The sequence below is a fragment of the Oikopleura dioica genome, chromosome XSR (genome assembly GCF_907165135.1).
Source record: "Oikopleura dioica chromosome XSR, OKI2018_I68_1.0, whole genome shotgun sequence".
NCBI classification, from domain to species: domain Eukaryota; kingdom Metazoa; phylum Chordata; class Appendicularia; order Copelata; family Oikopleuridae; genus Oikopleura; species Oikopleura dioica.
In genome coordinates, this window is record NC_137294.1 from 1,328,985 (window position 1) to 1,343,166 (window position 14,182).

General features: G+C 42.3%; 4 protein-coding genes and 1 long non-coding RNA gene across 5 annotated transcripts; all 5 read left to right on the forward strand.

Annotated features, from left to right (window-relative positions):
- Positions 1–242: 242 nt before the first annotated feature.
- LOC145706522 (uncharacterized) lies at positions 243–1,143 on the forward strand. The gene is made up of 3 exons (XR_014134691.1): positions 243–471; positions 740–958; positions 1,070–1,143. It is a non-coding gene; the product is annotated as an uncharacterized LOC145706522 (long non-coding RNA).
- Positions 1,144–1,346: 203 nt separating this feature from the next.
- On the forward strand, positions 1,347–5,669 carry LOC145707256 (doublecortin domain-containing protein 1-like). The gene is made up of 10 exons (XM_081784751.1): positions 1,347–2,103; positions 2,209–2,747; positions 2,817–3,081; positions 3,138–3,193; positions 3,273–3,808; positions 3,856–4,496; positions 4,537–4,946; positions 4,991–5,258; positions 5,317–5,442; positions 5,486–5,669. Exons 1-10 carry the CDS (start codon positions 1,347–1,349, stop codon positions 5,542–5,544), a joined length of 3,657 nt encoding a protein of 1,218 aa, XP_081640877.1. The 3' UTR covers positions 5,545–5,669.
- A 2,468-nt stretch (positions 5,670–8,137) lies between these two features.
- Positions 8,138–9,197, forward strand: LOC145707257 (solute carrier family 22 member 6-A-like). Its single transcript, XM_081784752.1, has 3 exons — positions 8,138–8,687; positions 8,758–8,854; positions 8,902–9,197. Exons 1-3 carry the CDS (start codon positions 8,154–8,156, stop codon positions 9,195–9,197), a joined length of 927 nt encoding a protein of 308 aa, XP_081640878.1. The 5' UTR covers positions 8,138–8,153.
- A 349-nt stretch (positions 9,198–9,546) lies between these two features.
- Positions 9,547–10,249, forward strand: LOC145706516 (solute carrier family 22 member 2-like). The gene is made up of 4 exons (XM_081783933.1): positions 9,547–9,639; positions 9,686–9,760; positions 9,806–9,910; positions 9,955–10,249. Exons 1-4 carry the CDS (start codon positions 9,629–9,631, stop codon positions 10,163–10,165), a joined length of 402 nt encoding a protein of 133 aa, XP_081640059.1. The 5' UTR covers positions 9,547–9,628; the 3' UTR covers positions 10,166–10,249.
- Positions 10,250–13,028: 2,779 nt separating this feature from the next.
- Positions 13,029–14,182, forward strand: LOC145707261 (uncharacterized). The gene is made up of 4 exons (XM_081784758.1): positions 13,029–13,038; positions 13,369–13,536; positions 13,582–13,736; positions 14,129–14,182. The coding sequence occupies exons 1-4, from the start codon at positions 13,029–13,031 to the stop codon at positions 14,180–14,182; spliced, it is 387 nt and encodes a 128-aa protein (XP_081640884.1).

Below are 14,182 nucleotides of genomic sequence, written 5' to 3' on the forward strand. Positions count from 1 at the left end.
ATTTTACATTGAAATTTTCAAAAGACAGAAAAAGGAAAAAAGCGGCGGAATTGGAAAGGTATGTTTCTCAAACAATGAAGCTTTTCGTTTGAGAGCAGAGTTCGTCGATGCTTTTAAATCCTACGCTTGGTAGTGAGATCGTGTCTGTAGTTGGTGCTGAGTTTGTTTTGTTTGTAGTTTGGTTTCTAAAATTGACTCTAGCTCAGTGAATTAAAAGGGCGCGCTCTGATCTGAGTAACATTTGCACTCGCGCGTATCCCCTAGCAACGTGCTACTTTTTAAATTTCGAGCGATTTAGGCACACACCCGTCGGCAAGTGGAATTATATTATTGCAGTGGCGACTAGAACTGGCCAAAAACAAAGCGGGAACAAAGAAGAGCTCGGCGCGCTCGATCCAACCAAAGCGATGCCATTCCCGACCAAGCCCAGGAAGCACAGAGAACTCGGCGGGGCACTGGAGCGCTTCTTAGGTAACATTCTCACTTTATCGCACTGTAAATATGATGCGAGTAGGAATTGCTTGACCACTTGTCGCTCAGTTGACAATTATTGCACTTTAGAGAATCGAGAGAAGTAAGAAACTAAACTTTTTAAGACATTGGATTTTTTCCTAGAGAAAATACTTCAATTAAGAAATATAAAAGATCAATTATCTTGCTTATAAACTAATGGCTCTGATTAATTCTTTGATCCCGAGTATAATTCGCACTGTGAAGATGGCTTAAGACATTTGTTCAGTTGATCTGTATGGAAGTCAAGCAACACCGACGTCATCTATTGATCTTGAGCGGCTAGAATCGCCGTACTTAAACAAAGCTTTTGAGCAAAGTTCAATGTCGTCCAGGTCGTCCAACTGCTCGAAAATCTCGAAAACGAGTTCCAGGAACTCGTCGAGGAGGTCCTCCCGCGCCGCTTCGGTTGCCTCCTCTAAATCACTCAACTCGACCATTTTGTCAGGTTAGAATTTAAATTAGAGACAGGAGAGAGGAGCAACGGATGATTCGATTGATAGGACCCAAAGATAGCGCCTTTCTTAACTTGTGTAAACTAACTACAATTTTTGAATAGACACCACGCTGTTGCCGGACTCGATCATTTCCTCTTCAAGTACAATAGATCGTTTGCGCCCGTATTCTGCCCAGGAAAGAGAATGAAAATGTTGTTTAGCCGACAATATAGCTTTTTCCTTTAAAAAATGTTTGAATTTCACAATTTTACTATAAATACATCGAAATTGAGCATTCTGATAATAACCGTCATCTCAAATTAGAACCGATCTCGAATCTCGCGGCCGACTTCCGGGAGACGACCGTACTCGGCAGGTGGAAGGAAAACCCCTCTGTACATGCGATCAACCGCTACTGGCATTCGATGCACTGTCGTCAAGAGTGACGATCGCTCCCGCTTCGCCACACTTTGCGTGTCTAGCATGCTGCAGTTGCTTGATGAAGCCACCCAGAAGCTGAAGATGACGCTTCCTGCTCGGCACGCCTTCCTCGGCGACGGTAGCGAGGTCAAATCGGTGCTGGAGATTCCCCGTGACGAGCCGGTCTTTGTGACGAGCTCGGCAAAATCTGCGAATCCAAAGAAAGCAGCACGCATTGCCAAAAACCAAGTCGAGGCAACAAAACGCTTATCGGGCTATAACAGCAAAACGAAAGTTCGAGTGTGCGCCAACGGCTCGGGACGTGTCACTTATGTCCTTGTCAGCAAATCTCAGTTCCAGCCGGAAAGTATGGCTCCCGACGCCCTCGAAAAGCTTTTTGTCGACGTCCAATCTAGCCTGAACCTGCCGGTGAAAGTAAAAGCGCTCTACAAGTGGAACGGAAAGAGGATTAAATCACCGCATGAAGTGCTGGAAAGCCAGGAGCCTCTTTGGGCAACAACTGGGGCTGATGCTTTTCTGTCTATCGGCCCCTTGCAGTGGTACAGATGCTGTCTCAAGAAAGTCGATAACGAAATAAAAGAAAAGGACGAAGAAGACCAGCTCCTAAAAAAGAAAAGAAGAGCACTTATTGACAGAATTAAAAAGCTTGAAACAAGGAGTAATGAAGAAGAGGAACGAGGTGCCGATCATCGTCTCAAGAATATTCCAGGAAAGGGTTCAAGATAAAATGATTTTCCATAGATTGTTATTGACAGTAGTCTGCTTGAAAATTAAGTTGTCTTGACCCTCGATAAAGTTGTACATAAAGATCATCGTCTAGTTAGCTCTTCAAGTTCCTTCAAGCTGCGAATCTATGAAAACGGCGCAGAAGACATTCTCCTCGTTGTTGTTGTCAATTTTGACCAGTTGCACAAAGAAGGAACCAGATGCCCTGAAAATGATGGCTTGCAGCTTCTGATGCAAAATATTTCGGATAAACTCTACGAATCAAAACAGAAGCGATACAAAATAAAGAAGCTTTTCAATTCCCAAGGAATTCGACTGACAGAACTGGAAGAGATCGAAAAAGACATGGAAATCTGGATCTCAGATGGAGAGCCTTTCATCACCGCCGAAACTGAAAAGATCGTGCTTGATGTTCAGCAAGTTCGAGCACTTGACGAAGATGGCGAGCTTTATTTGCTGGAAGAAGGCAGAATTCAAGATCCAAAGGAGGAGCTTCCGAACGCCTCGATCAAGAACTGGACACCAGTCAAAGGTGTCGACTTTTATGACTTCGAAGATCTGGAAAGCAAGGCTGATGTGGCACCTGATATCAGACATAAGATTCAGCAACAGGAGAGGAGACATTTTTTTAGAGTAAAAAACTTAAATAATAAAAGCTTGATTCAAATCATTATTTAGTTTATTAAGATCATCTCCTATTAGGAAGAAGCTGTGAATGCCGAAAATACATTCTTGCGTCACGAAAACGCTTTATTGAGCTGTCACGTGACTGTCCGAGAAAGTGTGCCCATTTGGCCTCAAAAAGCTAACCTCTGGCGAGTGCGACCAAGCACGCCAATAAACGGCACCTTCCGCGGGAACGTTTTCGTCATTCTCGCGTTCAACTCACCTAAACTCGCCTTGACGATCAACGGAGATCACTCAGTGACCTTGAAATACATCAGCGAAGAAGACGATGATCCTTGTCAGGAAGGTGCTCATTACTGTTAGTTTCAGGCGTTTTTTCATAGCTGAGCAAATATTAGACCTGGATTTTCACGTCGACGGGGCGCATCAAGAATCTATTCACTGGTGACAAGGTAACTTATTCAGTTATATACATAAAGAATAACTTCGAGCAAAATTAAATCAAAACAATTATTTCAAAAAAATATTTAGTGTCTATCTAAAACCGACTCCGGCGCGTTAATGATGCTTGAGCCTGGGGAAGTGTCGAAGAGCTACCAGACTTGGGCAATCCAAGAACCTCAAGGCTCCTCAACTCAGTGGGACAAAACAGGCAACGCATTCTATCGACGAAAAGCGCTCTGCTGGCCCATCTCCTCTCACGAACAGATGTGTCAGTACCGCTGGCCAGTTGTTGGGGAATTATTTACAAACGTACACTACAAGAAAATCAAGGAAGAGAGCGAAAACTACTCGGACGCAGAAGAAAAGCGCATTCGTGTGATTTTGAACGAAAACCACAACGAGTCCAAATGGCTCACTATCAGACCTGATACGAATCTCCACAGCTTCTTTACTGCCGAAATGGAACTAAAAAGACCTGTTCGAAGAATATGGCCTCTGGATGGCACTCAAAGCGATCTTGTCAGTAAATACGATCAAGTTGAATCGCGAAGTACTCTCGTCTTGTGCACAAGGAATATTCCCAAGAAGATGAGTGCAGAAGCGCTTGAAGCTAATCTTAGCAGGTAAACCGCAACCAAAATGTATCAAAGTCTTATCATTCTGATTAAAGTCTGCGGTACGACAAGAATCTGATCAAAAAGTTCATCGAGACTCGGGATATTCTTGGAAAGGAGATGTTCGTCACGGCGGACCGGGTTAAAAATGGAAGTGCAGTTGTCCTGAAGCCAAAGAATCGCCAGTTTCATGAGCGTCTTTCATTTGAGGAAAAAGAGAGGAAGAATGCCGCGCGCTGGAATGATGGTGAAGTAGAAACGGTCGAAGAAGAGCCAGAAATCAGCAATCAACAGTTTTTGATGGAAAGAAGCGGCCACATTGTTGCCAAGCAAAACAGGAAGCTCGTGCTGGCGACAGAAAAGGGCAGAAAAGTAGAACGAGGCTTGCAGGTCATTATGCAGGCAAAATCGTCGGACGAAGCGGGGCAGATTTGGGAACGTCACGGCGCTGCTATTCGCAATGTCGTCAATCCTGATCTCGTCTTGACCGCTGTGAACAACCGACTGGTTCTAGATAAGAAGGCGAAAAACGATTTTGGCTCGATCCACCAGAAATTCGAATTCGACAAGAACGGAGGGATCCGAGTAGCAGTTGGAGACAGCAAAGAGCTCGACCTCACCGCGGCGGTTAATACTGGAATTTGTACGTATTGCATTTGTGCAAATGAGGAGCTCCAGCAGTTTGGATATTTAGAAGGTAAACCTTTCATTGCATAAAAAATGTTAAACAAATTTAGACGGAATGCATTTCTGCCAAATTTGCGCTCCGCTCGTTCCAGGAGTTCCTTCTTCGCAGCGAATGAAAGTGAACCGCGCTTTCTTGTGTTCGATGGGCGAGGCTGAACTGAACCAGCATTCGCTGAGGATTTCGCCTTTTCGCTACATCAACAGACCTCGTTTGGACGGAGAAAATGCGCTAAAGGCGCTGCAAGAAGTCTCCGATCTCCTCAAACAAGCCGAAGATCAAGTCAGCACAGATACCGGCAATATTAAGCTGAAATTGTACCGGAACCACACTTCTGAAAGCAACCTGACTGTAGTTGCGCGCTCACTCGATGCTGTTCGGCTTCTTGGAGAAAGACACTTTTCGTTCATTGTCAAAAGAATGTACTTTTCAAACGGAAAATGCATTTTCGACTGGGCTCAAGTAATTGTTCCTCATCTAGCCATATTATTCTTTATAAAATCTAGATAAAACGAGCAGCTGAAAAATGTGAGCTCGTAGAAGTGTGGCTGAGTGCAGGCGCGCCATTTTCAAAGACGTCAACGACTGAAAACACGACCGAGTTCTTGAAAATCACCGAAACCTCCGACCTCTATTCGCAAGGCAGTAGTTGGAAGAGGGTGGCAGTTACGCTAGACAAGAAGTCCTCGAATAGCGCGACTGTTATTCTTCAGGGAAGGAATATGTTGGAACTCATGAACTCTGCGACGCAGCTCTTGAAAACTAATTATCCAGGTAAAGTTTCTCTCAATGAAGATTTACGCTTTGATCTGAGCTTGATGCAATTTTTCAGTGGAAGCTCTCATCGCCGAGGACGGACGAGTTTTTTCGGCGGACGAAGATTTCGAAAATCTTCCAGAGTCGAAGAGCGTCAAAGAAGCACGCGAATCGAACATCCTAGAAGTCAAATACAAATTCAGTAACAAAGACCTTTGAAAAACCCTTTCTTGACGATGCTTTAGAACTCGACCCTTCGGAACGAAAGACTTCGCGAAATCACGAACTCAACAAGAAGAAATGACAATTTTATCAAAGAGAAGAAAATGTACATATCTATCCTTTTTGCACAGATTATGACTCTCCTTGAACTTTTATTTTTGCAATTCCAAGCCTTTTTTACTTGAATAAATTTTATATTTCTACGGATTTCCGACTTTGAAATTGCACCTTCTCTTCTATGATTTCAACTTTTCTTTTCGAGTTTTTTTTTCTGCGAATAATGACGAGTTCAAGCACTTATTTTTGCATGCCTTTTGCTTTCCAAATCGAAATTTTACGGTTTGGAGCTCGCATCTAAAATGGTAATAATTCTGACGTCAAATTTTTTTGCCCGAGGCGAGTTCGGCCGCAAACACGTGCTTATGTAACCTTTCACTAGTGTGACTAAAACTAGCTGAAAGCTAAATTGGAATGCTCTACGTCGCTTTCAGTATAGAATTTCTTCCAGAAAATAGGTCCTGGGAGGGCATTTGCAAATGTATTTAGATTCCTTTTCATGTGATCGTGCTATATTTCTGTTTTTTCTTTTTGCCGAGGAAAGGTTTTATGGCAATTTGCCTGTTAGGTTACTCTAGTCATTTTCTTTTTCTGCTGAGCCCGAATGAGAGTTATTTCGGAACACTCGAACAGCAAAATTCAAGATCCTAAATTAGTTTGCTTCGGATTTATAAAAGCACAACTATGTCTAGTACAGTACTCACCCGGCGCCAGGCGATATTCTGCAAGAGATAAAAAGGTAAGTCCTTTTTAATCAACTTTGCCAATTTCAATTTTCAAGGTCAATTATCGAGATTCAATAAAAAGTCACTTACTAGCAGCCTCTTTTGCTACTCAATAATTTACTCAAAAAAATCTGCAAAAAAATATTTTTATTGAAACTATAAGTTTGCCTCTTTAGCAGCCTCGAATTCTCAAAGGACCCTAATTTGAGAGCAACTTCCTCTGTTTGCGGGAAAAATGATTACGTTTTTGAACTAGTATTGAGAAGAAAGGGTAGATAAGAAGAACTAGAAATAGAGAATGTTTTCTTGTACTTGGATTTGTGTAAAACTTGGTTTATGGTGACGATCTCGAAGGGCCGTCCCTGACAAATTGAAGTTTGCAGAGACATGAAATGGGCCGACGCTAAATAAACTGAGTTAAAAGGGAGTTATGGTGGCAAATCTGAGCATTTGGCGGCGCAGTTAGTCTTTACGAGAGATAATCCAGCAGATGTTGCCAGACAAGTGAAAACCCAAAACGCAAGAAGAAGAAAACCAAGAAATCAAGGAAGACTCTCTTCTTATCTCAAAAGCCGCAACCATGTGTAAGTAGTACTAACTAACATAAACAAATTTGCTTTTGCGATTCTGGCGATTATGAGTTCTGATTTTTTCTTCCAAAAAGATAGCTTCAAAAAAAGCTTGATTTAAATAAGATTTTGAAAAGTAGAAAAAAGCTGGAGTTATTTACTGGGCGAAAATAAACTGTAGTTTCTTGAGCAGATTGTAAAAGATGTCGATCTTGAAGTGTGCGTTGCGCTTTTGAGTGGAAAGCAGCATGTTCCAAGGCGTCTTTTTCATTCAAGTGAAAGAGAAGGAAAAGTATCTTTATAGATTTTTTCGCTGGCTCAGCGCTTCTAGCTATTCGTTCATGAATTTCCTGACTCAGGACTAGTGGAAGCTTCTTTGTTGACTTACCCGTCAGATCCGTGCAGAGCCACTTCCCAAGCTAAAAATATGCTTATCGAGTTTTAATCGCTTGTGCATACTGACCCATTTTTCTGGATGATGAAATCACCAAGCGTTTTTTAAAGAACAGAATTTAATTTATGATAGTTTTGCTTACCCTTACCCTAACCCTAAGCCGACGCTAACCCTAACTTGAAAAAGAAGTAGAATTTAGAAGAAACTCTTCAAGAATTTGAATTCTTATAGCGCCAAGACCAATCGAAGACGGTGTCATTAAAAGTGATTAATTAGCGCTAATTATTTATACTTCCATCTCATTTTCCAATAAGAAAAATTTTGCTCAAACAAAGAATTCGCGGAGACCTTATAAAAGGCGATTTATGGAGCTTACGGTGCCCCGCGTTTTCTTCTTTTGCCCAATGTTGACCACTTCCGAGAGAGGTGAATTCCATTTTTCCGAAAAAGCAGAATCGATTTCGCCGCCAGAATCGTAGAGAACCGCGATGAGGTCGATTTCAGGGTACATGCCGAAGAAGGACTCGCTCGTGCTGGAGACGATCATCGCCGCCACCGGGGGCGTCGGCTTCCATCAGGAAAACGTTCAAAAGAGCCTTAAACCACACCTAACGTCCTTATCTCCGCGCTGTCAAATAAGACACTCTTTAAAATTTAAGGCTTGAATCACACAGCTTGCGCAAAATTGCTCTAATGAGTGGCCATCAAATGGCAAACAAATGATGACGCCAAAATCGCGAGAAGTCCTTGTTGTTTTCCTTGCCGCGTCAATTTTTTGCGCACTGTGTGAAGTTTAGATTCTTTTACGTGATTTCCGATAATTATCAAAGTTTCTTAATAATAATATCGTAAACAAAATTGTTGGTAAAAAATGACCAAAATGATAGATAAATCAGTTTTACACCTTTTTGAACGGGTAGTTTGGTACCGGACACTATTGCTGCTTATGATTCCGCTTATCAGTCTCACTGGTCTCTGGCAGCTACCCGTGTTTTTCGGTGCACGGCAGCCTCACGAGTGTGTCGACGGGAAACCCGTGATGCTTCCTCTGAATGATACTGACTGCGCAATGGAGAACACCTATCTCACCGAGTTCGAGCTCTATTGCGACAAAGCGGACATAGGACCTTGGCTTCAATCAGCCGCGAATCTAGGCGGCATGGCTGGGCATATGCTCTGGGGCCTCTGCCAGGACGCATTTGGCAGAAGAAAGACCTACATTGTCACTGGTTTTCTTACCTTCGCTTTCGCCCTGTCGATCGTCTTCGTCAAAGATCACGTGACTTTCATTATTCTCCGCGCCTTATTCGGCGTTGCGGCAAATGGAATGGGCTCGTATACTCTTCCGCTGGAACTGGTCTCTTCTGAGAAACGCTGGATCGTCGGATTGTTTATGGGAACAGGCTGGGGACTGGGCACTTTCTGGCATCTCTTCTCAGTCTGGGCAAATAAAGACTGGAGATATGCCATGGTCATCCAGGTTAAGAAATTTATTATGATATTATTAAGACCATCTCATCGAATAAGAGAAAAAGTCAATCAATTTTAAGATTTTGCCTCTTGGTGTTGTGATATTTTACGTTTGGTGGCTGCCGGAATCGCCAAGATGGCTTGTACAAAAAGGAAGAAGAGATGACGCAATCATTGGTACTCATTTTTCGCCGAAAATTATTCGCTTAGAAGTAATTTTTTAGTTCTGAAAGATATGGCGTCAGTGAATGGACACAACATAGACGTAGAAATTGACACTTTGGAGAACTTGGAAGGCGAGTACGAGAAGAAGAAGCAAACTCGCTTCAATTTCATGAAAATGTTTGATTCGACGATTATTTTGCAGCGCTTTGCGATGGTCTCTTTTATCCACTTGGTCGGCACGACGCTCTGGTACACAATCATCCTCAGCGTTGCCAGCATCGGCACCTGTGTCTTCACAACCTATTTCATCTTCGGCATCATTGAAGGACCCCTTAGTAGGGTAAATCACAAATAATTCGCCATTTTCTGGGCTTAGTAAGGGGGACATATAATACATTTTAGAAAGCCCAAGACCTGGGGATCATTTTGACTATTGATACCAGGGGTGATCTCGTACCCTGAGGGCATAAAGGTACCTCCGAAGTCAGAAAATCTGGCCACTTTCGGGCGGCCGAAAATTCGAATTTCCGAAAGTGGCCAGATTTTCTGACTTCGGAGGTACCTTTATGCCCTCAGGGTACGAGATCACCCCTGGTATCAATAGTCAAAATGATCCCCAGGTCCTGCGCTTTCTATAAATGTATTATATGTCCCCCTTACTAAGCCCAGAAAAAGGCGAATTATTAGTGATTTACCCTACCCCTTAGGCTTTGTACCCAGGGCATCGTTCTCAAATACGCGCGAAGAAAAGGAATCGCTGCTGGCATCGGTGGCGCTGCTTTTTTCATGTTTATCAGGTGCATTTGAACGTGACAAACTCTAGGAACCTTTTTGATTTTTTAGCCAAATGGTGAAAATGAAATCTGATGAGCTCAACTTTGATCAAGATACTCTCGCGATCGTGGTTCTCAGCACCGGGTAAGGACACTTCAACTCTTGACTCTTGGAAACATACGATTTCAGACTAATCGCCAAATGTTTGTCCACATTTTACTGGCCCTTTATCGAAACTTACAATTCCGAGATTACGCCTACAGTGATTCGAGACAGTGTTTTCGGACTGACAAGGTTTGAAATGTTAAAAACGCCGTATCTCGATGTTTGTTGTTTAGTACTATTGCTGGCTTCGGTGGCTTTCTGGTGCCGTTTCTGCTAGACAAGTTTGGCGAGACCCACGTGATCAGCATATCAATCATATCGATGCTGGTTTCTCAGATGATTTGGACGCTGCCTGCTTCGCTCAACAAGCCTTTACCTAACTCGATCGAGGAAGCGGAGACAATGACAGACCCAGAAAACAGCAAATGCTGCGTGACGCTTTAGCCACTTCTCGATTCTTCAATTTCGCTTATTTTATTCAGTCAAGCCTACAACAACACTCTTCCAACCTGTGCCATACACACTCAATAGAATACCTACTAGCGTTTTGCAGTTTTAAACAGCCAGTTTCTCTTTCTTCGGTTCACAAAGTCGGAGCGCCGGGAAGCGACGCTCCCAAGGCGTGTCTGGGATGATCACTTATGTCAGAGTTATTCAAGGAATCAAAATAGATGATGCACCTCGTCCTCATTTCGAATCGGTTCCCAGCTCTCGACGTAGCTCTTTTTCTAGGCCGCGATCAAGTCATAGTCTGAGAACTTGGAAACAAGGCGCAACCCTGGGCTCGGCACCTGAGTAGAAAACCTGAGTCAGGCTCTGGAAGAGCAAAATGAAAAGCCGCGTAGCGGCTTTTAAAAACGAAGCCGCGAAGCGGCTTCGCCAGGAGTTTAAAGAAAATTTATATGGATTATTTGCGAAGCCGCTTCGCTGCTTCGTTTTTAAAAGCCGCTACGCGGTTTTTCATTTTAGCTCTTCCAGAGCCTGACTCAGGTTTTCTACTCAGGACCTGAGTCTCAGGTTGCCGAGCCCAGGCGCAACCTGAGATCTTTAAGCCTTCACACTCCGTAAAAGAACTTATTAACTGTAACTACACAACAACCGCAAATGAAAGAAAGACAGTGAGATGATAATGAGGGGAAACTGATTTTATTCAGGTGTATTAAAGTCCACATTGAGCTTCTTAATTATTTGCTGGCAGATCTTCTTGAGATCACGATTTTCATCGTAGTTAGGGAAGTCACTAATAATTGAACTTTTAGCTTAGTAGGGTGGGCATATAATACAGTTTTAGAATCCTCAGAAGCTGAGGATCATTTTCACTATTGATAGTGAGGGTCATCTCGTACCCTGAGGGCATTATGGTACCTCAAAGGCCTAAAATTCTGGCCAATTTCGGAAATCCGAATTTTTGACCCCCTAACCCCGGCTTTTTCGCGCGCGGCTAAGATATTTTGTAGCCCAGGCTCTGACGGTCATTTCTTGGGGTCGGAAAGTACTGATTACCCCCATTCCAGAGGCGCTAGAGACCTCTGAAGTTGGAGAAGTCGACCAAAAATAGGTACTTTTTGGGAAAAATGCATATTTTTCATCAGTAATGCTTCCAAAACACTTGTGATCACTTTTTATTTACTTTTTAGGTTTGAGACATAGTTTGGTGTCATTTGAGGTCATCCGAGGTGAAAATTATTAAAAATTCTTGAAATTATGATAACTGACCCCGAATGACCTCAAATGACACCAAACTATATCTCAAACCTAAAAGTAAAGCAAAAGTGATCACAAGTGTTTTGAAAGCATTGATGTTGAAAAATATGCACTTTTCCCAAAAAGTACCTATTTTTGGTCGACTTCTCCAACTTCAGAGGTCTCTAGCGCCTCTGGAATGGGGGTAATCAGTACTTTCCCACCCCTAGAAATGGCCGTCAGAGCCTTGGCTACAACATATCTTAGCGGCGCACGAAAAAGCCGGGGTTAGGGGTGAACAATTCGAATTTCCGAAATTGGCCAGAATTTTAGGCCTTTGAGGTACCATAATGCCCTCAGGGTACGAGATGACCCTCACTATCAATAGTGAAAATGATCCTTAGCTTCTGAGGATTCTAAAACTGTATTATATGCCCACCCTACTAAGCTAGAAAAAAGCTCAAATTATTAGTGACTTCCCTAATCGTAGTTCTTCCGTAGGCGTTTTTAACGATTTTTATCGTCTTGTTGATAAATGCTTTTTGATAAAAGCGAGCACTAGAACAAGTATTAGGTCATTACTGTTATAATTAGTCTACAGAAGTTTCAGCTTAACATTTTACTTACAACTAAAATCAACTTAAAAAAGTTACCTGATTTATCGGCGTTTTCGGACTGTTCAAGACCCTGTAAAATCGGGAACTGATTAATATTCAACTTGAGATCTGAAATCAACGTCTGTTCTAGAGACTTTGTTGGACGAAAACTCAAAAACAAGTTATCTTGAAAAAATCCAAATTTTGACTATTTTTTAAAATTCTGCGAATTCTAGCGGATGAATTTTTTGATTTTTGGCAGACTTATGCAGAATTTGATGAGGAATTCAAAAATATAATTTGTTTTAAAATTCATCGGTGAAATTTTGAAAGAGGGCGATTTTAAACCTTAATTTGGCTCTCATTCAAAAATTCACCGATAATTTTTTTATTCGATTAGATATTCGAAATCCTTGTTGTCTTCTCCACAAGTTGTCCAAAAATCAAAGATTTTCAACCGTCAGAACTCTCAGAATCAACAGAAACGTGAATATTTTCGACCCCTTTCTCGGCGAGTTGTTTTTGAGATTTCGCCGAAAAAGTCTCTAGAGCCGAAGTTGTTGTCAGGGCTAAAATCGAATTTTTGTCAGTTCCCAATCTAACCGGGTCCTTACCAGTCCGAAGCGGCAAAAACAGAGGTAAATTGCTTTTTGAAGAGATTTTTGCAATTTTTTTATTTTGGTGGGTGAAAAAGGAAAATTTCAAAACTTTTTTCAGATCTTGGCACAAGCTTGTGCCAATGAAGAGCGAAGCTACGAGGCCATTCGGCACTGCAAGGCTGCAAGCATGGATACGCAAGCCTCGAAGACGGAATTCGTCTTGAAAATTGTTGAAAAGCTTGAGAAAAATCATCTCAAGCTGGCCAACGACTTCAAGTCATCCGGTAATGAAGCTTGGAAAGCGAGCGACGTCGTAGTGAAAGATCCTGAATAAAATCAATTTTCCCTCCCTCTGTTTGTTGTTTTATTGTAAGCTGCGGTTGTTCTGTTGTGAGTTTTAGCTTCTTTGTGAGATGGTTTTTCTAAGCGATGGAGTCGAGTATCAAATAGTTGTAGGCAGAATTGTCCAGCTAGACAGGGATTCATGATCAGTGTGAGAAGTCAGTGACGATGATAAGGATTGAATTGAGGCGCGCTTGAGTCGAATCCGTTCCGATAAAAGAACTGAGACTGCGGCTGAATCCACAGAGATCAATTCCGCGGGCAGAAGAAATCGAATGGAAGTTGCTGAAGAATCCATAGCTCCTCCGGCTTATCCGAAACTAGGGCAGGGCTTTTTGATGACACAAAAATTGTCATTGAATGCGCTTTTTAGTTTTGACGGGAATCTTGATTTAGGAATTTATTTTTAATGAAGCTTGATAAAAAGACGATCCGATAAAAAATGCGGAGACAAAATTGTCGGAAAATGACACTGAAGAAAATATCGATTCTGGATTGAATTTCACCATCGAAAGTGGCGAAGAACTCAACAGCCAGGCTTCAGTTGCTTCCAGGCACAGTCTTGATGGTTTCGTCACGAAGTCCACTTCCATTTGTACGTGGTTTGTTTGCAGTACATTTTTTCTAAAACTCGTTCTAGCTTCGATCGCGGACAGCGGGCTTGGGACGCGATCTACCTTCAGCATGAAGCGAATGAAGAGGATGGCTTCGGACAGCAAAATCTTGATCGACAAGACGTTCCGGCGAAAGATCTCTGAGAAGAAAATCCAGCTTCTTGAGCAAAACCTGGAGCAGGTAAAAGGCCCTATCAACGTTGGCTCTTTTTCAAAATAGACCTCATCACCGGCGTTTTTTGCTTTCCCACGGAATTACTGATCTTGTCTACTGTTTCAACACTCTCACGTGACTAATTCGACGTGACAAAATCTGATTTCTTTGATTTCTGAAGAACGAGATGTTCGAAATTCGGACGATCTAAGGCTGGACTCGGCAGTCTGAGTAGAAAACCTGAGTCAGGATTTAAAAGAGTTTTAATTAAAAGCCGCATAAGTTTTTATAAAATAGAGTCATTTTGGCGAAGCCGCTTCGCGGCTTTTTATTATAGGTCTTTTAAATCCTGACTCAGGTTTTCTACACATATTGGCGAGTCCAGCCGTAAGGGCCAAAATTGAAATAAACAATTTTAGGAGCGAGAAAAGAACGAAAAGTTGTTTGAAAACTCCCAGCTTCAGGAATGGTGA